Source organism: Trypanosoma brucei, chromosome 11 (assembly GCF_000210295.1).
Source record: "Trypanosoma brucei gambiense DAL972 chromosome 11, complete sequence".
Taxonomy (NCBI): domain Eukaryota; phylum Euglenozoa; class Kinetoplastea; order Trypanosomatida; family Trypanosomatidae; genus Trypanosoma; species Trypanosoma brucei.
In genome coordinates, this window is record NC_026744.1 from 2,307,302 (window position 1) to 2,331,560 (window position 24,259).

The 24,259-nt window shown below is 45.2% G+C and overlaps 10 protein-coding genes across 10 annotated transcripts; all 10 read left to right on the forward strand.

Moving 5' to 3' along the window:
* Positions 1 to 541: 541 nt before the first annotated feature.
* Positions 542 to 2,530, forward strand: TbgDal_XI9470 (hypothetical protein, conserved; the record flags this gene model as incomplete). Its single annotated transcript, XM_011781790.1, has 1 exon — positions 542 to 2,530. The coding sequence occupies one exon, from the start codon at positions 542 to 544 to the stop codon at positions 2,528 to 2,530; it is 1,989 nt and encodes a 662-aa protein (XP_011780092.1).
* A 969-nt stretch (positions 2,531 to 3,499) lies between these two features.
* Positions 3,500 to 4,666, forward strand: TbgDal_XI9480 (hypothetical protein, conserved; the record flags this gene model as incomplete). Its single annotated transcript, XM_011781791.1, has 1 exon — positions 3,500 to 4,666. One exon carries the CDS (start codon positions 3,500 to 3,502, stop codon positions 4,664 to 4,666), a length of 1,167 nt encoding a protein of 388 aa, XP_011780093.1.
* Positions 4,667 to 6,428: 1,762 nt separating this feature from the next.
* Positions 6,429 to 7,733, forward strand: TbgDal_XI9490 (hypothetical protein, conserved; the record flags this gene model as incomplete). Its single annotated transcript, XM_011781792.1, has 1 exon — positions 6,429 to 7,733. One exon carries the CDS (start codon positions 6,429 to 6,431, stop codon positions 7,731 to 7,733), a length of 1,305 nt encoding a protein of 434 aa, XP_011780094.1.
* Positions 7,734 to 8,889: 1,156 nt separating this feature from the next.
* Positions 8,890 to 10,107, forward strand: TbgDal_XI9500 (hypothetical protein, conserved; the record flags this gene model as incomplete). The annotated part of the gene is made up of 1 exon (XM_011781793.1): positions 8,890 to 10,107. One exon carries the CDS (start codon positions 8,890 to 8,892, stop codon positions 10,105 to 10,107), a length of 1,218 nt encoding a protein of 405 aa, XP_011780095.1.
* Positions 10,108 to 11,370: 1,263 nt separating this feature from the next.
* On the forward strand, positions 11,371 to 11,670 carry TbgDal_XI9510 (hypothetical protein, unlikely; the record flags this gene model as incomplete). The annotated part of the gene is made up of 1 exon (XM_011781794.1): positions 11,371 to 11,670. One exon carries the CDS (start codon positions 11,371 to 11,373, stop codon positions 11,668 to 11,670), a length of 300 nt encoding a protein of 99 aa, XP_011780096.1.
* A 195-nt stretch (positions 11,671 to 11,865) lies between these two features.
* TbgDal_XI9520 (T. brucei spp.-specific protein) lies at positions 11,866 to 12,363 on the forward strand (the record flags this gene model as incomplete). The annotated part of the gene is made up of 1 exon (XM_011781795.1): positions 11,866 to 12,363. One exon carries the CDS (start codon positions 11,866 to 11,868, stop codon positions 12,361 to 12,363), a length of 498 nt encoding a protein of 165 aa, XP_011780097.1.
* A 445-nt stretch (positions 12,364 to 12,808) lies between these two features.
* On the forward strand, positions 12,809 to 14,473 carry TbgDal_XI9530 (katanin, putative; the record flags this gene model as incomplete). The annotated part of the gene is made up of 1 exon (XM_011781796.1): positions 12,809 to 14,473. The coding sequence occupies one exon, from the start codon at positions 12,809 to 12,811 to the stop codon at positions 14,471 to 14,473; it is 1,665 nt and encodes a 554-aa protein (XP_011780098.1).
* Positions 14,474 to 15,330: 857 nt separating this feature from the next.
* Positions 15,331 to 18,009, forward strand: TbgDal_XI9540 (hypothetical protein, conserved; the record flags this gene model as incomplete). The annotated part of the gene is made up of 1 exon (XM_011781797.1): positions 15,331 to 18,009. One exon carries the CDS (start codon positions 15,331 to 15,333, stop codon positions 18,007 to 18,009), a length of 2,679 nt encoding a protein of 892 aa, XP_011780099.1.
* A 707-nt stretch (positions 18,010 to 18,716) lies between these two features.
* Positions 18,717 to 20,624, forward strand: TbgDal_XI9550 (NADPH--cytochrome p450 reductase, putative; the record flags this gene model as incomplete). Its single annotated transcript, XM_011781798.1, has 1 exon — positions 18,717 to 20,624. One exon carries the CDS (start codon positions 18,717 to 18,719, stop codon positions 20,622 to 20,624), a length of 1,908 nt encoding a protein of 635 aa, XP_011780100.1.
* Positions 20,625 to 21,871: 1,247 nt separating this feature from the next.
* On the forward strand, positions 21,872 to 23,137 carry TbgDal_XI9560 (hypothetical protein, conserved; the record flags this gene model as incomplete). The annotated part of the gene is made up of 1 exon (XM_011781799.1): positions 21,872 to 23,137. The coding sequence occupies one exon, from the start codon at positions 21,872 to 21,874 to the stop codon at positions 23,135 to 23,137; it is 1,266 nt and encodes a 421-aa protein (XP_011780101.1).
* Positions 23,138 to 24,259: the final 1,122 nt, after the last annotated feature.

Consider the following 24,259-nt stretch of genomic DNA (forward strand, 5'->3'; position numbering starts at 1 on the left):
TTGTTTTTATTTTTCGACAGACACGCCCGCATGTATATATATATGCATTGATATATTAGTCTGGGAGCAATAACTTCAAGCACTCCGTTACATCTTTTTTTTCTCTTTGGAAGAGGAAGGAGTAGTAGTAAGTTGTTCCCCCTCCAATATCTGGATAAACTGTGTGTGTGTGTGTACATCGTTTCTCCACAGTTCCGTTTCTTATAACCCTCGGAGCGATGGGGTACTTTAAATTTTTTTTTGTTTCCCCTTTTTTTAATCACACTTTTCACTGCTAAATCTTCTCCTTTTTCTTTTTTCATAGTATCTGCAGAAATCGCTTGAATCTAACTGTTTAGACGTAAAATTTTGAGTGTCAACAAAACTATACTGCCATCTGGAGGGAGCACTGCAAAGAAGGGTGTTTGTAAGGAAAGCATTTTTCTCCACCTCCCTGATTGTGCCCACTGAGAGGAAAACAAAAGAAAAAACAAAGAGGAGGGCTCCTGCCTCGTTGTTAGCGGTACGCCAGAACGGACACTCGGACTTACAGTTGTAACTTATGTCGTCAAAGAAGAAGGGCTCGAAGTCAAATGCGGCAGCCAATTCTACAACTGACATAAAGGGTCTGAACTTTTGTTCGGTTAAGGAGTACGGACAATTTAATAGCAACGAGTACAAAATATTCGTAGCTCCCAACCGACCTCTTCAAAGTCGTTTAGTCAACCTCAACTCCCTTCGCCCACACGGCGCTGTTGGCTCTGCGGAACTGAGATCCCGTTTCCACAGCCATCCCGTCCCCGAAAACGTAGTAAAAGATATTTTGACGTTGGTAAATGATGCGCAGAGTAGGGTGCACCGTTGCCCTGATTTCACTTTAGTAACTAGCGTGCGAGAAGCGATGGAGTCGCTACATTCTACTGCTTATGAGCAATGGTGGATGGATCACATAGCCAAAGGGTGTTTGAGTACCAACGCATACCCCTTTTCGTCTCTTCGCTTTGCGGCACCACATGAAAACTCGCAGGGTTGCTCAATGAATAGTAACTCTTCGGTACCTGATTCCTTGTCAGGGATTGCTGAAGCTATACAACGCATCCTCTTCGTATGCACACAATCCTCAAACAATGGTGACCAAGCAACTGAAAAGTTGTTGTTTCATTCCATTCGCAATGAAAAGGCATCATTGAAAGAGTTGGTGTTGACAAGTTATAACAGCAACCACATTCTCGTTTGCTGTGGTCTGTACTTTTATCGACTGAATGTGCTTGATGAAAATGGTGTGGCTATTAATGTGGGTGACATCACGTTGTTGCTGCGTGCCGTGAGGGAGCATGCGGAAGCCACAGAAAAGGCACTCCGTGAGCAGTTGCTGCTCCCTGATGTCATGAATGACTTGGTTCAATTCCATCACATGTTAGGTTACATGAGCGAAATTGCCAATCCCGAGTGTGCGGCTCTGATGGATCGGTTGAGACGTGCAAACTCTGTTAATGCAGCCGCTCTTGACATCATGGACTCCAGCATTTTTACTGTGGTGCTGCGAAACCCCTGTGAAGCTGGCTCCCCTCGTGCTAGATGGTACCGAACCGGCATGTTACTGGAGGAAGATGATGATGGAAGACTTCTTACTCTGCGGGCGCATACAATAATTACAGATCACACATTTCTTGTGGATTTCCTCACGCAAGTGATAAATTGGAGGGATGAGCACGAACGACTTGGCAGGTCCAGTTGCTTATTGGGTAAAACAAAGGATGAATACTTTGTTTCCACTCCCAACGAGCCGGCTATGATTGAGCACTTGAACCTCTGGCTCCCATGGAAACATCGCAAACCCATGTGGCCATACCCACAAAAGAATGCCATGCCCAGCGTATTTCCTCTTGAGTTTACAACCCTGGGAGAGGGAGTAGTTACCTTTTCGTGCCTTTGCCTAGCCGCTGTGCTAGCAGTGCAGGAGGTGCTCACACCAAGCCACGGTTTCCCCACTGTTTTGGTTGCATTTCCCCACAAGCGAGGTGGCGTCTCTTCGGCGTTGCTTTATTCTAAAGTTGTGGAGGCTTTCATTCAATCTCTACGTAGTGAATCAGCTCTGGTTGAAGCGGTTACCGTGCGACACATGGCGCGTGCAGCGTTGCAAGCTCTGAATACTATGATAAATGCCTGTTTCAGTGAGCAATATCCCCTGTACACGATGGCGCAACTTCTTCTTTCTGAGGGAAAGGCGGAAGCAAAGGATGCCACTCATGATGGTGGTATGTTAGGTGCTGTGGATCTTGTACTATCAATAGACCCTTTGAGTTGTGGCGGAGATATCCTCCACTCCGAGACTCAACTTGTAATGCCGACGCCATTTGCAATCCGCAGCGTGGGGAGGTGTACTCCCGGCGCAGCTCGGCAGCAAACGAATGTAAAACTGCCTTCCGCTCTTGAAGTGACCGATGCAGCACTTCTGCAGATGCCGGGAGCAGGGGAGTCATCCACAGGCAGACGGCTCTCGGCGTGCATTTTAGAGAGAAGTCAGGTGTTGTTAACGCTGCTGAAATAGTAACAATTTTGTGTCTTTCTTGTCTGGGTTTTGCGTGTAATGTGTGTGTTGGGGGATAGATAAAATGTGCAAGTGTGGTAGTGAGGGGTAATTCTTTCTCCAGTCCCTCACACTTTAACCATCACGGCCAGCTACTCTCTGTGGAACGTTTGGTTTCACCTGTACGTAGAGTTGTATTTTTATGTATAATAATATATTGTTGATGTACACAAGGTGATGGCCGTATTGAAGAATAATGGAGACCCTTTCTAACATTTCCTTTCACACTTTCCCAGTACTTGGCATTTGTTTTGGTGGATAAAAAGAGCCCACCTCCATGCGGAAATTGTGCTCGTGATGTATATATATATATATATATATATATATGCTCTCTACCGTCCACACTATTTTGTGTGTCATGTGATGTGTCTGTATGTGTGATTGTGATCGTAGTGAGTGGAGAATAGATTATGATGAAACAGATACGGCCTGAGCGCTTCTCTTTTCCGCACCGCTTCCCTTCTATACATTTATTGTTATTTCATTCATTTTCACACTTAGTGGGAGTACGCGTTCTCACTTTTTTTTGTTCACTGTGCTTGGCGTCAACATTGCCTCTGCGTCTTTGAACCTCGGTCTACGTCCTCTTCTGTCATTTCTCATACATTCTTTGATTATTTCTTTTTTTGTTGGTGTGTGTACTCTTACGCTTCCTTATTGACTTGTCGGTTCATATATGAACGTACACGAACATATATATATATATATATATATATATTCATTTACTTAGCAGTGATCTGTCATTGGTGAAGTTGAATAGCTTTCCCATAAGTACGTGGAGGGATCCGGAAGAAGGGAGGGAACCCGAACGTATTTATTACCATTACATCAATCAACTAACAAGGTAGTGCAGCGTCTGAAGCTTCCATTCTTTATTATTATTATTTTTATTTGCTCGAAGGTTGTGATACGGTAAACTTTTTTCCTCATATGTCGACGCTAGCTTCTGCTTTGCCACTTCTGGCAACAAAAAACGTTCTTTGCGGCGTGACTGGCAGCACCATACAATTCTTTTGTGATCTGACTAGAGATTACGGCCCCACTTCGACAAAAAAGAGTGTGATTATTGCATCATCGTGCGGCAATAGACCAATAGGCACTACGGGAGCCCACATTGTTCTCAACGTATTCTTTGCAAAGGAAACGAAACCACAATTAGATGAAGACACTTTGGCTCCACTGCGAACGAGGGAAGTTTTTGGACTGTATTGCTACCGGAGTGTGGTTGGGGAGAAAATACTTTGCATTGAGGTTGATTTCAACGATGTGGGTACCAAAAAGGTTGGTAAGGGCCGAGGCACTGTGCTTGCCACGAGCAGAGGATGCAGACCATTGGGAAACACAGGGATTTATTGTAGCTTCAACTGCTTACGGTCCCTTGGAGCACCATCAAACCTTTCGGAATTATCTTCCGTCTTTCAGCCCTCCACCCATCCTGTTGGTGAGAAGGTTGATTTAGGGAATGGTTTCATAATGAACGTGGAGAGCTCAACACAGATAACCATCGTATACGAGTGCGGTCGCGACGAGATGTGTGACACGGTGCGGCTCAGGCCGTATTTACTCAATGGAGTAATTAACCTCAACATGTGTATTCGGTGCGGGGTGAAACGAAACGCAGCATGTGAGAATGAGAGCAGTAAAAAAAGAACTCTCCTTTTGAGTAATTCCTCCGTCTTTGCCAAACCATCTCTAACTGCACGAAATGCCAAGGCACGATATACTGTGACACCAGGGGTAAATACTGAGCGAATCCGTCTCGAGGTGCGGTTTGACCCGACATATATTCATTACAATGGAGGTTGGAATGAACCAATCATTGTGTCCAATACGGGCGGTTGGGTCACTCTGGAAGATGGCGTTATGTTTACTTTTTGTGCGCATAGGTCGCCAGTATCACTTGCATCCGATACCGTAGTAGATGCTGTTAGGGAGGTGCTTGGAGGGTTTTCACCGGAAGAGCTGGCGTACCTACGCTTTAAAGAGGTTTATCGGAAGGTTTTTGAAAAAGTTGGGACTGCTAATGCGGAGGAAGATGATATGAAGGAGGAAGTGAGGTTGGCGATAATTAGTCATTTTCATAGGAGGGCGTTTTAACTTCCCTTTGCATTCCAGCGACGGTAACTGTCGGCATGCATACAAACGCAAACGCAAACGTGCTCACACAAATGAGTCTCCGTATATGTGTACGTTAATGTTTGTGTTGAAATGGGGAGAGCAAAAGCAAAGGGGAAAAGAAGAGAAGGTGTGGGTTTTCTCAGAGGGAAATTAGGTTTAAAATTTTTTAAAAAAAAAGGGAGAGGAAAAGGGGGAGAGGGAGGTGTAATAAAAGGTAATGCGAGTCTAGCAAGTATCATATATTCGAACGTTGGCGTCCGTAAGCTCATTGGTTAACCCACAGGACCGGGGCGGCGCACCTCATTGTTCCATAATTCTGTTGGGCTGCCTTTCTTCTTTTTCATTTGTATACGTTTTCGATTTTCTTCTTTGTTTATTCTTTTAAAAGTTTCGTTAGTTTATTCCTCCATTATTTTTCTAGTTCAAATGGTGCTCTTTGTAACGTTGTTTGTGTCTCAGTCCTTCAGATATATATATATATATATTATGTACTTGATCCCCTTCCACCACAGCATGCTCGTGTATTCGGCGGGAGAAGTAAGTTAGAGGAAAAGAGGAGAACCAGAGGAAACGGTCGGCGACAACACTGTTTTTTTTCTGTTGCTTGCTTTGAGTAAAAATGATAATAATAATATAATAATAATATAATAATAATAAGTAAAAAAAATGAAGGGAGAAGGGAGGGAAACCGTAAATGCGTTTATACATTTAAGTTTGTCCTTCACTGCAGCAAGCATCCAATGGTCACTGTTCCTACTCTTTGCTTAAACATTTATTTATTTATTTTTATTTATTTCTCCATTACTATCGTTGTGGGAAGGGAAAGAAAAAGATGGAAAATGATATTAAAGGTAGACAGTGAGTGAAACTGGGAACTTCTACGACTTTGAGTGAAAACTTAGCGTAATGCCCCACTGAACTGATACCGTTTATTATGTCCACCTAATGGAGAAGAGAATGAAAGGCATTAATTACTGCTGCAACTGGGGTATGTTTTGCTCTTTTTTGAATGATGTATAGGATGAATTAGTGGGTTGATGAGCATTGCTTTCGTTAAATCAAAAAAAAAACGCTGCAATTCCTTTAAGATCCCACCCACCAAATGAATTAGTTGTTAGCATGACTTGACGAGTGCGTGCGATCAAAATAACGATACGATATTCCAGCATGCGTATTTGTACAATTGATCAGTGGTTTACCACCGCCAGTTACTTTTTTCCCCCTCTGCGCGTGTGGCCGGTGGGGAAAGGCATGAGATTTCTGCGGTGATGCAGTTGGATAATGCGGCGTGCCAAACTTTTTCTATCAAATTTATATTTAAGTATTGCGTACATCTTTACCAAAAGTGGCTCAGGTACCCGAGAGGCATACGCGTATTTGTAATCTAAAATGACTTGTTTATCCTTTTATTTTATTTTTATTTTTTATTTTTGGTGCTTCACGCATTTTATCAGGGGTGCACTGTAATCACTGGCATTTTACTTTTTTTTTTTAAAAAAAAAAAACATAAACAGATGGGACAAACATTGCCTTCTTGCTCCCATAAGTTTTAGTTTGTGACTAAGTTGGGCGTGGAAAAAAACAACAACTGAGGATTTGCGATAGAATCGAATAGAAATACAATAGGAGGAGGGAAGTAGAGGGAAGGGGATAACATTACATAACAGGTACAGATATCAAAAGTAAATAAGGCATAACAAATAGGCGAGTGTGACGGAAACACATTTGAGGTATTGATAAAATGATGATGCGAGTGGCAGGTAAGGGGAAAAAAACAAAAGAGGTGAAAAAGAGCCGTGAGGCGTCTTCGGAGAAAAAAATCCCGCCTCCTTTGGAAGTGGAGGGAGCTCAAGACGTGCCAAACGCCAACAATGTCCGTTACATCCTTCACAACCGATGGTCATTGACGTTGCTTGTGGATATCTATGAGACGGAACGGCTTACGCAAATAGCTGTTGCCAATGGCGCAGCAATAGGGGACCTTCCTGTTCAGTTAAATCTGTCCGTATGGGCCCTCAAGAAAATGGGTGTGGGGAAATCCAGTCAGTCCCTTAGTGGATTATCAACGGAGTTGGTTGATGCCGGAAAAAATGTAAAGTGGATGTTGGGCGGGAGACTGCTGAAAATGGTTATTGATTTATCCGAGGGGCCCGAGTGCAGTGCATCAGCGGAACCGGGAAGATACACTTCACTTGCGTCGATGAAACAGAGTTCGAAGTTGGGTGAGTCAAACTACAGAGTGACCGTAGACCTGTTGTGTGAAGGTGGTAATAAGTGGCCCGTATTTGGCACACCCGAGTCAACATGCAACACATCAGGGGACTCATCGCCAACAAGTATAGTCCCCCGTGCGTTAAAATTTAGCCTGTCTCCCGTCACCACGAGAGAAGCTAGTGCTTCATTAGACCAATCCGTCCTCATGCAGCTGAATGAGTTTACCACGTTGGATACCAGTAGGTTTCCTGTTGTGAAATTATGCCTCAGCATGGAAGGGGAGAAGGGCCGAATTGTACATTTTGCGGAGCGCATATTTTCAGGGATAGGCGTAAGTGTGGACGTGCGGTGCTTGAGTGATGAGGAATTATCTCCTGAGGCCCGCAGAGAGCCAGGGACTGGAGTGAACATAACTGCTTTTGAAGAGCACGACAGTGAGGGGAGAGAATACCTTTTTATCGAGTTAGACTCTAGCAAGGATTACGGTGCAGTGGGCGACGACGAACGGATAATTAGTAATGCAAGTCACGTGCGCGTCGGGTCTCGTTACCTGCTGAACTTCACAGCTACGCGCCCAGCACCGCGACTGCCGGATTTTGCAGAGGTGTATAGAAGTGTTCGCGACCACCTTCACCAGTTGCCCAATGCATTGAACAACCTCAACATGCCGAGCGTGCGGGCTGCTGTAGTGAAAGATTTGGTTCAACATGTGGCTTCGCGGGAGTTGAAAAACATGATTTGGGAGGCTGTTCGTTTGTATATTATTAGGGACTACCTGGAAGCTGATCAACGGAGTATCTCAACATCTCCTATAGTGATTCGAACCCTTTGAGTAACGTTTCTCTTCACCACAAGCACTTATGTTGTCGTTTTTATTTGTGGTTGTACGTGTTTGTTAGAAGAAATTATATCTGTGTGAGGGATTTAGTTATTGCTCGCAGCCGAGCGTTTGTACGTTTTGACGTGCGTCGCAGCGGTGCTCGGGTGGGGTCCCTCCTACACTTTCCTCTAAAAAGGAAAATTATCCACTGAAACTTTGACTTGTATATTAGCCGCGAATATCCACGTGGCTATTCTCGGAAGGGGGAGAGTGGGGGAGCAAATGCACCGTATCATTTTCCGTCCCCCTTTTTTTTTTCATTCTTCTTCATCTTCCCTTTTGTTTGTTGTGAGGCTGCTGCAGGGATGTCTGTGTGACAATGATGTGTTGTGCTTCTTCAAACACACTTTAAGAAAATGAGCAAGCAGATAAATTTACATTTATTTATGCACCCGTGGTTACACTTGTACATTTATTTATTTCCAAAAAATATAAATACATGAATCGCATACAAGTGTGTTTGTATGCACCCGCAGGCTTTGGGAGGAAGGAGGGAGGAGGGGAAAGTTGGCAGCGACTGTTGCTGCTGTTGGCTCTGCCTTTCTATTTTTTCAAAGTTCCTTCGGTTTGGCGGTGGAACTCCGCCGTTCTCCATTGTTTTTCCCTTTACTTTCCAATTGTTTTCGAATCATAGTCCTCGTTTCTTTCTTCCCGCTCCTCCCACCTGTGACGTTTCTTTTTGAGAGCCGTGACAAGGCCGAATCTACCGGGAAAACTTCTTATTTTCTTTGTTTCTTTCTTTTGCGACTTCAGCACCTGCGACACCCCCAAATATATATATATATATATATACACACAATTGGAGTAAATTAAAACTATTTTTAACACCCTCAGGAAAAAAAGAAGAAACGGGATCAGCAAACGGAGGATCAACTTTACGCTGTGTTTCTGAGATCGGAGGTCAGTTACAAGACCAAAAAAGTAAGAGGGGAAGGAAAAGTACATTTCGCACGCACACATCATCTTATATATTTATATTCATTTATATATAAAGCACTGAAGGATACTGTTGAGAACGTATATGCGTGTAGGAGGATATATGGGTACTTCCGAAGAGGATGGAAATACGGAGCTTTCCGTGAACGGCTCTTTGGATGGTGAAAAATCCATGGGTTTTCGCTGCCTAAAATGCGTCGGTGAAATTAGTACGTGGACGAAACTGACGAAACACCTGGACACGAGCTGGCACTACTCTGCTGCATGCGTTGAGTGCGGGAAGAAACACAGTTACTTTGGTTCGTCACAACCACACCGACACGAGATGAGCACCAAACATCGCGGATTCCTTGGCATATTCCATGAAAGAAACGACTACAAGATCGACCATCCGATGGTACTTACGCGGGATCAGTATCGCTGCCATTGTGGCACATCATTCTTGTGTGTCCTGCATCTTGCCATTCATCTTCGCGACGAGCATCATAACCAATACATTCCAAAGGCGGTGAAATGTCTCACTTGCCAGGAGGAAGGCATGCTGGATGAGATGGCGGAACACTGGACGACAAAAAAAAGTGAAAACCGGAAAGGGCGGGGCTTACGATCGAAAAGGGGAACAGGTCCATGCGATGAAGGAGGGGTGCCGAAGGATTGTGAATTCGAAGTTGAAGGTTTCGGAGTGGATCAATTCCTCGTCCCATTCCCCAAGCGCCCACCTCGCAGCCCAAACGGGAGTCAATATGTCATTTTGTATCAGTGCCCGACTTGTCGACTTTTGTTTGATGAGTGGGCGGACATCCGGCAACATATTGAGGAATCAAACCACGTCCACGGACTTCCACCAGCACTTCTCCGTCGCCGAATAGAAAGAAGGGTTGGTTTAATAGAGCAGGGCTCGACCGGATATGGGCAGGTGGACTATCGGACAGCGGGAAATCGCTCGGCGGTTCGATACCTTAAAGAATTACTTGAAGTGTTTGCTGATATCAATAACCCTGCCGTGAGGGAGCTTTTGTACAGATATGCCCCCACCAACAAAAATGTCGATCCGGATGATGAAGAAGTATTTGGTTACCAATGCCCCCTGGAGGAGTGCTCACAAGCCTTTCTAACCTATGGCGAGTTTCGAAGTCACATGAAAAGTACAAAACACCAAACGGAATGTAATATCGACCCGGTAACGGGAAAGCCGTGGCTCCCTTCGTGGGAGTCGAATCCGTACGCCTTTGAGGTGACCTTCACCATGAGACAATTGGTTGAGGTGTTTGGCTACCGCAAATGCGGGGAGTGCAACCGCCCTTACAGGCCAGGAGAGGAACATTATCACTACCAAATGCACCACTTCACCGAAAAAATTGATTTCCGAATCCTGGAATCCACTCTGTAAAGAAACATTTCTTTATGCTACGAAGAGTTTAACATGTACTGGAAAGAGGAGAAGAACGAAGATGAACGAGACGTTGAAATTTACGAGGATTATCATAATCAATAATATTTTGCGCCTTTCTTTTTAAGGAAGAAAAGAAAAAGAAGGCAGAATCCGTCGCATTAAGTATCTGACGTGGATAGATTGTACGAGCACACATAAAGGAGATGAGACTACGCCGATTTAACTTTTTTTAATCTTCAACGACCCCGGGAAGGTAAGTGAAACAGATAGTTTTTCACCCCTTTTTTCTTTTTTTTTTTTCCTGTTGTTGCTTTGTTTTGTCTAGAGAGGAATGATATAAAAGGAAGGATAGAGGGGAACAGGAGAGCGTGTATTTGTATGTGTGTGTGTGTGGTAAATGTATGCGGAGAAGGAATGAGTAGCTGAAATGCGGAGATTATTCCGTGGGAATTTTTATCCGAAACGAAGATAAATGCAAAACACCCCGCCCTTACCTGCTCCCCTCTTTTGAATTTTTCCTCTCTTTTTTTTTCCTTCTTTCTACAATATGTTACATTCCTTTTTTTTTCTTTTAGGCCCTGCGGTGCCAAACCCGTATTTCATTTTATGTATGTGTTGTGTGTTTCTCACTGTGACGTGGCCGGGAAGGACTAAAGTAACTGCGAGAGGGAACTAATAATAAAAGAGCCTAAAAAGGGCTTCGGAAATCGGACCTCGCCAGGCGCTGAGGCCCCGTTTTTCTTTTCTTTTTTTTTCCTTTTATATTTTTGTTTTTGTTTTTGTTCGGTCGGACTCGATGGCCAAAACTCAAGCGGACAATACGCCGAGGGCCGCGTCCTCCCTCTTCCATTCCCTTTGGCAGTCGGGCGTTCAAACCGTCACTTGACACTGTTTCAACAATTAAACATAGTCTTCAGTTTCTTTTTCTAAGTTTGTAACCTCCTGTTGTAACTTCATTTTCTTTTTCCTTTTTCCCTTTTTTTCTTTTTTCTTTTTGTTCCCTTCCCTTCCCTTCCCTTTTCTCTTCCTTTTCCTTTTCTTCTTACTTTTACACTTTTTTTTGTTTTATCCTTCTCGCCCCTTCCGCCACTTAACTGCGTTCACACCACTTGCTAAATAATTTTTTTTTCTTTTCTCCTTTCCTTTCCTTTCCCTTGTTTTTTTTTGAAAGTTGTTTGCTTAAATTCTTCCGTTCAGTAACTTGACAGGTTGTTTATCTTCTTATATTTAACTATATATTGAAATGCAGAATGCACACGAATGTATAAATGCATAAATATATATATATATATATATATATATATATGTATTAATAATATTTATTTGGTTTCCACCCCTTTTCTTAAGGGTACAATGGAACTTTCTCTTATTCATTATTATTTATGCAGAAAGACAACAATACATGCCCGTGCATATATTTATATATTTAATTTGGTATGTTGGATTACTTTACCAACACAGAATTTGGATAAATATCCTAACTGCCCCATGAAGATGCGGAAACCGAGTTGTTTCCCCTCTCATATATTCCAATCTTACTGTTTATTGTCTCTGTTTTAAATTGTTAACGGCTTCAGTCTTCTATCTTTTTCGTGTTTTTTTTTTCGTCTGTATCCTCTCGTGTGATGTCTCCTCTCGTTCTCTTCATCGATAAAGATTTAAAAAGGAAAAAAAATAATATGATATTATATATTTATATTTATAATGTTGTTGTTATGATTGCTATGATTGTCTGTCGTTTGTGGTTCCCTTTCCATGTGTCCGGGTCCCGTTCTTATTGCCACGTGGCTTGATTTGCTTTTTTTGTTTTCTTTTGTTTTCTTCCCTCACTTCTTAATTATATTTTTCTTTCACCCTTTTCTTTGTCAAATCGTTGATGTATTAATGACGTCTTTTTGTCGTTGTGTTGTCCTTCCTTTTTTTTTTTGTTTTTTTTTTTCAATGTATCATCCCTTTCTTTGTCTCGCTTTGTTCCCCCTTCCCCCCCCCTCCGCCCCGTATTTCACTTCCTCATTGCTTGCGTTACCGTTTCGCGTCCTTCCATCGGGGAAGCGTTCGTATGAATTATCAGTGATCAGCAAGAACTGTGAGCAAAAAAAAAAAAGAATTCTACGGCCCTTCCATCAAGTGAAAAGAAAAGAAAAATGTAATATGTATTTATACTTATATATACGCCGGGGAGCGAAAGCAAATGTGGGAGTTTTTTTTTTTCATTTTGTCTCTGCGTTTTTTTTGTGTGTGTGCTTTGGTTAGGAGGAGGGAGTCTGGGGAAACAATGTTTGTGGTTCATTCAATTACAGAGGAAAGGGTAGATTACCGAGCGTAACCTGAAGTAACTGAACCAAAAGTCGTTTGAGTCATCCGATTAGAAACAAATATATATATATATATATATATATATATATATATTTATTTATTTATTTATTTTTAATGGATCGGCTTTCCCGCCTGCAATACGATGTTGTTTCCGTCACATGAGGCTTTCCAACTCTAAAAAGAAAGAAATCCGTTATTTATTTATCCGTTATAAAATTTGAGAAAGCTACGTTATTTAAGGTGCGCATGCACACTCCATCCATCTCTTTAGCGCTCCTGTCATTCAATTATATATCTCTTTTTTAATGTGTTTTTTATCTTCTTTCTTAACTTCTCAATTTTTGCTATTTACTGCTAACCCTCAAAGTGTAGAAGGAGTGATATGAGCACATCTAATGACGTGCTGGTGAATAGCAAGAACTCGGTCAGTGTAGCGCGTCGATACGCTCTATACTCCAACTATGAGTTGGCCCTCGCTATTTACAACAGCCTTGACAAGGACTTTGAAGCATATCTTGATTCGTGCAAAGATAAGCAGGAACATAAAAAATGGAAGCAAGTTAAGGAAAAGATAGCTGAGGAGGGGGCACTTGTACGTGCAATTCAGGACGAGTTACGAGCATTCGTGAACCCAAGCGAGGCGGCACGAATCGATCGGCAACAATGGAGGAAACAGCAGGAGGAGTTCAAACCGATTTGTGGCGGGGAAGAAAATGGACAGAGTGACCGGGGTTCAGGCAAGGCGGCCCGTCTGACGACTCTTCACATCACAAAATCCGTCCCACCGAATTTAAGTAGGTTAGCTTCCCAATCGTTGTTCGAAAGCAACCCCTCTACTCGTAATCAACTGCTGTATGGCGATAAGGATCGATTTGGCCCACCAGAGGGACCCGTAATCCGAAAAAGCAAAGCGGTAAATCCACAACCGGCTCAAAGGTTTGCATCACCCGTAGTCCGGCGTCGCCCGGTCATCACATCGAGCAACACAGCAAGTCTTACCAATGGCTCTCAAACGGTTCCACCCAAGGCAAAGATAGCTCCACGACGTGTTGAACGTCCGAAGGAAAATGCCGCGCGGGGACAAATGCCACGTTCTTCAGTTCCACGATTTGTACCGCGCAGTGGGGAGGAAGAGCTTGTGGCACTCATAGAGGCTGACATGCATGTAGGATCGCTTAGTGTTGGTTGGGAGGATGTTGCTGGTTTGCAGGACGCCAAGGGACTGCTGGAGGAAGCCGTGGTGTACCCCGTGCTGATGCCGGAGTATTATCAAGGCATTCGACGGCCTTGGAAGGGTGTTCTGTTGTATGGTCCACCGGGTACGGGCAAGACGATGCTTGCGAAGGCAGTAGCGGCGGAATGTAACACAACGTTCTTCAATATTTCACCCGCCACACTGACGAGTAAATGGCGCGGGGACAGCGAGAAACTTATCCGCGTGCTCTTCGAAATGGCGCGGCACTACGCGCCTAGCACAATCTTTGTGGACGAAATTGACGCCGTGTGTAGCCAACGTGGCGAGAGCAGTGAACATGAGGCTTCACGGCGTGCAAAGGGGACACTCTTGGCACAAATGGATGGGTTAAGCGTGGATCCTGGAAAAACTGTTATGGTACTCGGGGCCACGAACCATCCGTGGTCAATCGATGAAGCGATGCGCCGGCGCCTGGAGAAGCGTATTTATATACCCCTTCCCGACTATAAGGATCGTCTGGAGCTGTTCCGTATCAACACAAAGACTTTAAAACTGTCCCCGGATGTTGACTTTGATAAGTTGTCCAAGATGCTTGAAGGGCGCTACTACAGCTGTGCGGATCTAACGAATTTAGTTCGTGATGCAGCCATGATGACGATGCGGCGTTTCATGGAGGAGATGGACAAGACAGAAGTGAAAAGGCGTGCGGCGGAGATTGGGAAGTTGGTTGCTGAACAACCCATCACAATGGATGATTTCTTAAATGCTGTCAGAAATGTTCCCAGTAGTATTAACGTAGAGCAAATTAAAAAATTTGAGAAGTGGAAGAAGGAGTTCGAGGTAAATGTTTAGAGCACTCATTGGTGCATTGTAGTTATATCATTGCTTACTCTTATTATTATTATTATATCATTACAACGACCACTACGACTACGGCTGCTGTTATTTGTTCTCCCTCAGGGCGAAATGGAAGCCAATGGATTTCCCCAGTGGTTTGCTGCATGGAAACGGATTAGGAAGGCGAAAGAAGCAAGCGTTTGTGTATTTAAAAAAAAAGGTGGCGAAGGCCACGAGGAGGGAAATAAAGACGGCAATCGAGCACTTCACCACAGGGATACTGTAAACTGTGGCTTTGCAGACGTCGATCTGCATATAACGCGATGCGGAGAGTGTCGTTTCTTTTTTGTTTTTTTTTTTAGTTTTTTATTGGTATTGTTATCTTTTTTCTTTTGTGCGTAGGTATGTGAAGATGCCGAGATGGAAAGCCAGAAACGTTCCGTGTTTGTCGTCCTGCAATTCATTTCCTCGTTTTGGTAGTGATTTATATTTAGTCGAAGAGCAAATAAATAAAAACAATATATTGTTGCCCACGTATGTTTAGGTGTTTCCTTCCCCTTCTATCTCCCCCACCCCCAAAAAAAAAACAGCCAACTACAACAACAGGAAAGCGTGTATCGTTGTGAATTTTCCAATGACTTGAATTGTCATGTACGTGATATATTTTGCTGGTAACTGTTTCAGCCTCTGCTGTTGTCGTTGTTGTGTTGTCACAATAATCCCCACCGACTTGGAAAAAAAACAAACAAACAAACTTACCAATTAATTGCTTTTACATTTTTGTCTTTAACAGGACACATTGGAGTCTCACTATACAAAACACTGCAGTGTGAGCGGGGGAAAGTAAAAGATATAAGCGGGCCGTGATCGGCATGTCTGATTCGCACCACAGCGGGTATGATGAGAACAGTGGGAGAGGAAATGCCCAGAAACGCCCCAGAAGTGAATCAACTCATGGAAGTTCAAACAGTTGGCAAATTGTATCGAGCAGTCGCTGCATCGCTTGCGGACGTTTGCGGTCCTTGTGTGAGTGCCGCAGCCTCCGAGTGGACCCGGAACTGAGGCGGAAGAACCTTGACACCTTATTGCTTAACACTCCTTATGTTCGCTGCAAACAACTGAAAGCATTAGATGAGGCTGGCCGTGAAGAGGAAAGACACCGCCGGTGTATCGCTGAGGAATGGTACTCGAAGATGCGTATCATCAAAAGGGCTGCGCATACTGACAAGTATCTTCTTCGTGTGACCCTCGATGAGGTGAGGGGACGCGAGAACCTTTCAGCGTTGGAGCGGAAGGAATGGGTGGAGGGTATGGCTCTTAGTGACAAGTATATGGTTCTGCTTGCTCTAGTTCAGCGTGAGCGGGAGGAGCGGCTGAAGTTCTACGCTTCAGCAGAACGTGCGACAAGGATGTTAGGAGGATGGCATAACACAGTATTCCACCTACTCGGTTTGCAGAGCCGTGAGGTGGCATTCCGGAGAACTCTTGTTAACAACGAAGCGGCAGCGCGGGCGTCACTATTGAGCATTGAGTTAGAAGCCTTGAAGGTTATGGAAAACAATGAGAAGAGCAGGCTCGAATTCTTTGAGTTATTCTGGGCTAGCCGCGAGTCGGTTGCAGATGCGTGGATGCAAGGTGTAGAGGCGCTGGAGTGTGCCATGGCGGAGACCGTTCAAAATCTTGAAAAATGTTTTCAAGAGCGCACTCGCTGTTTCGAAATCGTGTTGAAGCGAAGAGATGAGCTGCTACTGGAGGAAGAGAATGCCAGACAACGTTTGCACAGTCTTTTTGAGGAGGAAAACGACTTTTTGGAAGAAAACATGCGATTCTTCCAACAGCGACGCGCTGCTGTGATGCAACAGGAAGCGTCAGCAAGGGGTGTAATATGCCAAGAGGCCACGGATGCTTACAGTGCTCTCTTCCTCGAATGTAGGCGTGACAGAGAAAAGGCTTGCGAGGCAGAGTCCTTTAAGCGACGACGGCGTGAGGAAGAATTTCATGCTGCCGTTGCTTCTCTGCAAGATATAATGAAAGAGGAGGAGGCAGCCCTCGCACTCCTGAAAACTCAGGAACACCACGAAAGAGAACTCCGCTACCAATGGATGTTGGAGAGGGAAAAGGCGATCATTAGCGCAGAAAATACATTTCTTCAACATGTACAACTGCTCTTCTCCGAGGAAGAGAAGGCGCGCGGCGCAATCGTGCATCTTATGCAGCAGCAGGAGGCTGAAACTGCTTCATGGCTTCGGCACAAGGAACGGAAGCTGCGCGAGATCATTGAGACTGCATTAGAGGAGAAAAGTCAGATGCTGCTACTCGAACACGAGGAGCGCTTTTCCCTAGTCTCTCAGAAGGCGGAACATGAAGACGCTGTGCGGCGGTGGGTTGATCACAAGGAAAGCGCAAGGCAGAGCCTCGCTACGGCCGAAACCACTCACCGCAACCGTTGGGTGGATATGGAGCGCAACGCACGGGAGGAGCTCTCCTGGCGCTTTGGTGAGGGGCTGGAGACCTGTTACTCGCAAGTTCAGCAGCGAATGGAGGCACTGACGAAGCTCCAGCAGCGAGCTTTCCATGCAAAGGAGGGTATCGTGAAGCAGGAAGAGGAGGCGCTGCGCCTTCTGTTAGGAACATTGCGGGATGATGAGGAACGGTCCCTTAGGGAAGAGATTCACCGCAGGGTAGTTGATATTCTTAACACCGAGACAGAGCACCGCAGCCATTTAACTCAGCAGGAGGTTGGAAACAGGGAAAGTATTACAACGATGTTCTTGATGCAGGAGCGGTTCTTTAAGAAGGAGGCCCAGGAACTGCTGAAGGCGCAATTATATGAAATTGTCGCAGCTGAGGAGAGCCACCGCCGCGTGCTGTTGCAGGATGCCGATGACTCGGTAGAGCGCCTATATCACAGCTATAAAAAGTTATTAGAAGAAGCCCGGCGAAGGGAGGAGGAGCGTGTACGTGAGGAACGTCGCCAGCGTGAAGTTGCCCTCTTGGAGGATCCGCGCTTGTACCGCGAAGAGGAGGATTGCGACCTTTGTGTCGATGGCGCCTCACCTCCTACCGGACTCGATGATGGCTGCTACAATGATATGAAGATGGGGCCACTCGGGGAAACATGGATGCTCCAGCGGCAACACGTTGTTGAGGATTTGGGTGGAGAGAGTGCGGACGTCGTGTTGCTCACTCCTGAGACGACTGCGTTTCTCTTCAGCATTGTTAATGCCATCACTGAGAGGGAGGCGATCCTAGCCGCCGAGAGAACCAAAGCCGAATCGACAATGAACAACATACAAAAGAAAATTGAACGACAGAAGTCAGTTTTTGCCAACGTCAAAGAACAGTTGGAGGAATCACAGGAAAAGTTGAAGCGCGATGCTGAGAACCACAGCAAGCGTTTAGCGACACAGCGTGAAGCCCAACAGAAGTTGGAGGCACAGCTGGCTCGGGAGCGGACGCGCTTAAAGGAGAAGACTGAAGAACTGCAACGAACTAAAAACAGTGTCTCGGAGATGCGAGACTCTATTCACAGCCAGTACAAGAAAAGGTGAGAAGAAAGTATAATAAAGTGAAGAAAGGTGGGAAAAGGCAAGGGTCACAGGGGAGGAGGAGACACCTTATTTACCAGTGGCTATATGACAAAAAGGACAACAAGCATACCATTGGTATCGTCAAGATGCGCGTGTGTATTTGCAACACGCGCACCTGCCCGAGTACGAATGGGCGCCGGGCAAGCATAGGCTTGTTTTTTTTTTAATTTTCCGTGTGGGTGCGGTGGGAGCCTCCTTCATTGTTGTTAGAGTTGTTTATTCAGTAGATGCGTAGACTGTTCCTTGACGTTTTTTAACCTTTTCGTTTGGGTAAAGGGGGCGGTTTGGGTGGCCAGGAGCCCGTCGTCCAACTGGAACTGATCCGTCGCATGCTCGACAGGTCATTGTTCTCCACGGAAAAGAAATATGGGATTAATGAAGATGGTGGCTACTCTCATGTTATGCTGATTCTGCTGGATTAAAGTTGAGCGCTGATAGGGGTTGATGCCATCATCAATTGTATCTGTATCGCACGGTGGGGGTTTCCTGTGCCCCGCATCTATTCGTGTAGTTTCTAGATGTTTCTCTTTATTCCTAATATCGTGTATATGTGTGATTACCGGTGAGGTAAGTGGCTATCGGCTTTTAACTTTCTGCCGAGCAGTTTTCTTCTGTTCATTTGTTGTCTAGCATAAACGTTTTGTCATCTTTTTTAAAATTTTTATATCATGGAGACCAAAGCAATAATGCTATTAGTGGTGTCGGCCATCGGTGTCGTGATGCTCACGTGGTTGTTTGTGAGCATTTGCACCCGTAAGTCTAAAGCCGATGATATGCACAACGAACCATTGTTGTCAAAGCATGCAAACTCAAAGCTTATGGGAGTGGATGGAAGGGTCTTGGTCCTTTATGGCTCACAAACTGGCACTGCTGAAATGTTTGCGAGGAACCTTACACGAGAAGGTTCACGACGTGGCTTTCCCTTGAAAGTACTTGATATTGAGAAGTATCAGGCTTCCAATCTTGTCAAGGAGAAGCGTGTAATTATCGTATGTGCCACCTATGGTGATGGTGAGCCCACAGACCCTATGGTTGAGTTCCACGATTGGTTAATGAGTGATTCTCGCGTGATGGGAGAGGAATTGAGTGGGGTGAGGTACACGGTGTTCGGCCTTGGCGACAGGCAATACGTCAATTTCTGCCGTGAAGGCATCACAGTGGACCGCCGCATGTCTGAGTTAGGCGCTCAGCGTTTCTATCCCCTTGGTCGCGGCGATTACAGTGATGACATTGAAGAAGATTTCGACAAATGGCGTTCCGGACTTTGGCCAGCACTGAGCACTGAGCTTGCACTTGATGTAAAATCGGGCGAAGAGGGGCCGGTAGCTCCGGAATGCTGCATGAAAGCATTGGAATCTTCGGATGAAGCCCCGTTGCCGTTTCCGAAAGCGGACCCGGGACAGGAACCAACACAACGATTGCCTTCTTGGGTACCAGTGAAGGTGAACAAGGAGCTGCTGAGCAATGCTACCGGAAGAAGTACAAGGTTAATTGAGTTTGATACATCAGAAACTGTTATCTCCTACCAGGCTGGTGACCACCTCGGTGTTCTTCCTAGTAACCCCAGCGAAATGGTGAACACTTATCTGCGGGTGTTGGGCGTGAGCGAGCAAGAATCAAGTCAGGTCATCTCGTTAGAAAATAAAAATACTGGCGAGTGTGTTTTTCCTTGTCGCGCGTCAATTCGCACCGCACTCACGTGGTACATCGATCTTGCCGGGCCCCCCAAAAAGTCTACTTTGCGTGCTTTCGCCCACCATTGCACTGATCCCGTTGAAAAGGACACCTTGTTAAAACTGCTGAGTACTGAACCCGAGTCGGTGGAGGCGTATGGCAAGCTCGTTTTGGAGTTAAGGACTGTCCTTGGCTTTTTGCAGCGATTCAAGTCGATGTCTCCCCCGCTGAGTTTCTTCTTGGAGATGATGCCGCGGATTGCCCCACGGTATTTTTCCATTTCGTCTGATTCTCTGACCCACCCGACGAGTGTGGCCATTACTGTTGCTGTGGTCGAGGGTGGCCTCTGCACGAATTTGCTTCAGCAGGCAGCCGTGGGTCAAAACATTCCCGTGTTTGTGCGAAAATCTAACTTCCACCTTCCGCTTCGAGCTAAGGATCGACCAATCATCATGATTGGCCCGGGCACGGGTGTAGCGCCTTTTATTGGATTTCTCCACCGCCGTAGCGCGTGGCTGGAAAAGGGTAACAAAGTTGGTGATGCACTTTTGTTTTTTGGTTGCAGGAGGCGTGAGGAGGATCATATATATGCTGACTTTATGGAGAAGTGTCTATCGAATGGGGCACTCTCCGTGCGGGATGTTGCTTACAGCAGAGAACAAGCGGATAAAGTTTATGTGCAGCACCGCCTAGCGGCACGCGGGAAGGAAGTATGGGAAATAATCAGCAGAGGAGGAAATGTTTACGTATGCGGGGATGCAAAGAATATGGCGAGGGATGTCGAGAAGCAGCTACTGGACATCGCGCAGAAATATGGTGCAATGAAGGAGGATGAGGCGACGGCATTGCTTGAGAAACTCGCAACTGATGAACGGTATTTGAAGGATGTCTGGACGGCGTGAGTGTTATGTGGTTTGGGCCCGATGATGGTGGAGGACGTCGACCCATCGGTAATTGTGCATATCCACACCCACTTTCTCATGCGTTGCCAGTGCTTTGGAAGAACGCGCGCTTACAGTTTTACTTCCGTAAATTTCCTATCGGTTCCTGTCGGTTTATATTTGTTTGTCGCAATGGTTTCGATGCCAATGGTAGTATGTGCTGACGGCGTGCACGTTTGTACCCTTTCTCGGGGCAACCGGATGGTTTCTCAGTTCTAACTCTGCTGCCGCCTGGTGTGTTTAAAGTGTTGGAGAATTGATTGATTGTGAAATCATTTTAGTTTGTTCGACGAAAAGGGACGGAGGAGGTAAGAAATGCTTGTGGCCCGGTGGGGACGCCTTGGGTGTTTTAATCCTTGCACGTTTGGCTACGTCACTAAACTGATAGGCGCATTTTCTGGGTTTAATGAATGAACTGCGATGTTGGAAGTGAAGAGAGAACGGGTGCTTACTGTCACGCGTGCGTAAGTGCTTTCTCTTCTTTTAATTTTCATCGTTGGTATTGACCATTGTTGCAACAAGAGGGGGAAAGGTAAATCGAGGGCCCGTCGATGATTTTCCTTTTTTTTCTTTTTGCGGGACGTGTTGGTAAATGTTTTTCCGTTGGGAGTTGGTTGACCCGCCTATCAACATGCTTCTAACTGTGCGAGGGGGCGGCGAGTGCTGCGACCTTTCCTTGCATTACTGCTTGTAACCAAACTTGCTGCTTTCAGCAAGTTGAACTCAATGCCAAAAATGAGCATATCGGTTGTTGTAGTTACTACAATTAAGGAAGTAAACAGCGTTGAAGTGAGGTCAATAATCTTTTTCTGACAAAAGAAAATGCGGGTGTATTCAATTACGCGAATGATAATATTTGGTTAGTCACTGATTGAAGGCTTAATTGGTTTTAATTCAGAGGGAAATATATACATACAAAAGTATATGTAATATTTCTATCATGTATTAATTGGGCTTCTCTTTCTCATAGGGTGTAAAAAGGAAAAAGGGGAAGACATCGTGCAGAAATAGTTGAAGTGACGGAAAATAAACTCACATACACACATATACACATATATATATATATATATATATATATAAGACAGCCAACCCCTTGTGAAACATACGCAACTTCACAACTTTTTTAAAAAAAAGTGAAGAAGAGCATTGAACCCACAAACTGATAGAACTGGCCTCCTATCGACGGGAGGTTCCCGTTAGGCAGCGGAATGGTGTTCATCCTCTTGGCATGCAGCGATATATGCGGGAAGAAGGTAAATGTAACGTTGCCCTTCGAGAGGCCTCCCGAGTCACTCGATGAGCTTTACCGCGTCGTGGAGCAGTTGTTTCGTGGGGAGGAAACGGATATAAAACGTACGGTCGACGGTGGCGAATACCGGACGCGCCCCTCTGAACCCTTTACCTGCCGTCGCATCCAGCGCTTCGATGATGAAACGAGAACTTGGGTGGAAGTAACAAGTGAGAAGCAGTTGGCCCCGTATGATCAATTGTATGTCTTTCGAAAGAACGCGACGCGAGCTGATATTTCCACCGAGCGGGAGCTACCGGAACCTCGCAGCAGCATTCACTTCCCCCAGACGGATGGCAGACTCAATGGGTTATACACTTCCAATGCCAACCGACGTGCCAGCACGGCAACAGTGAGTCATTTGACAAGCTCGCCGCACACGCCCACGACACAACAACAAACGGCCTCTTCCTCCCGCCGCGGTGGGGAGAGCCGCAGGTATAGTCTCTCCCGAGAGAGGGAAAAGAGTCGCGTTACAAGCAGCAGCTGCGTTCCTGAATGTATTGGTGGAAATGGTTCTCCGCAGGGGTTTGATATTAATGCGCGTGCTGATAAAGTGGTGAGGAAGCACGTAGAGGCTGTTTACTCCATTGGAGACGCATGCAAGAAAGGTTATCTAACCGCACGAGAGTTTCAGGGCATTTTTCGGTCCTGCCATATAGACTTCCCCTTCGATGCTATTGATGATATATATCGGGTGTTCGCTGATGACCGCGACGGGGATCGGGCCATGACAATTCGGAACTTCTACGAGTTCGCGCATAGTTTCAACCAAACTGTTAATATTGCTTATGCGCGCTTCAGCAACGAAAGGAGACAGCAAGTTGTGGAGCAGGAACAGCGTGGGGCGGAGTCTGCGCTTGAAGAACTGCAAAAGCAGAAACGAATACTTGAAGAGCGGTTGGAGGAAATGCAGAAGCAAATAGTTAAGGAGCAGGAGAGGCGGGCGCGTTTGCAGAATGAAGCAGATGAATTACGTATGTCCAGGGATCCGTCTTTGCGGGAAGAAGAACAACGATTACTCGAGAAGGAAGTGAGTGTGTTCCAATACAGGAAGAAACTTCTGCAAGAAGAAGTGGATTATGAGAAACTGGTAGCAGAGCGTCGTCGCCGGTCGGCGGCTGTAATGGGTCACACTAAAATGCTTCCCCAAACATTCAAATATGGGTACGACATTCATGACTGAATGAAATCAAGTTCCTAAAGTAGGAGCGCTACCGTTGATAGCGTCGTTTGTTGTAACCCGATCTGGGCGAAGCTGGGTGCGCCTCATTATCGATACGAGAGAAATATCGGGAAGGAAGGCTTTCTTTTTTTTTTTGTTTTTTACCTCTCCTCTATTACTGTTGGGCAGCAGACCGTACCCATTTATGCGGTTTTGCGTCTCGTATTTTGTTTCTTTCTTTTGAGTCTCCTTTGGCATCATCGAGACCGCCAGAGATGAGGGTTACATGCAGCGCTTAGACTTTATTATGTGCCAACTGATTGTGCATATCAATTTTGCTGTGGCGTGCCCATGCGGTATTTCGGCCTATTTACACTTATATAGAAAGGGTTCCTCTTTGCTTCGTTTTTGTTGTTTGTTTTTTGGGGGTGATAGTGGTGCCAGTGTTGGTTCCACTTTCCGTGAAATTTTTTTTGTTGATAGATCGAAGTCTACTCGCAATTTACAAAAGTATATATATATATATATCCATTTTTCTGACCCATAAATGCATTTATCTGCTGTTCTTTCCGCCTCCTAAAATTTACCCTCGTGTAATTGTGCAACAACAGAATTCATGTGATGGTCTTAAACACCTTTCCCTTGCCTGGACCTCTGTTTTTTTTTTTCGTCTTTTTTTTTCCTTGCGAGTATTGTCATATCGATATATGCCCACATCGGTGTGCACACTTCACAAAACGAGTGAGGGAGTGGTACTAAACTAACAACAATACTAACAAAAGGAATAAATAAGAGTGCTAACAGGGGGGACGAGCCGCTTCGTGTGTGTGTGTGTGTGTTGTGGTTGTTTCGGAAGCTTCCGAAAGCAACAGTGGCATGCGGGTGTGTGGGCTCACTTGTGTTCGGCGTCCACCTCATTTTTTTTTTAAAAACGAGGCAATTTTAGCGGTAAGGGGCTTCTGAAAATAAATAAACAATAATAGTAAAAGTACGTAGTTGTGCTTGAAAGTACATACCACAAGGTGTCCATATCCTTACTCTGGATAGTATTCGCTTCCATGATTGGTTCGCTGCGCACAGTGGCACGCACAAACACACGCCTCGCAGAGTGTAATCCGGGCAGTGCACTAAAAATACATACAT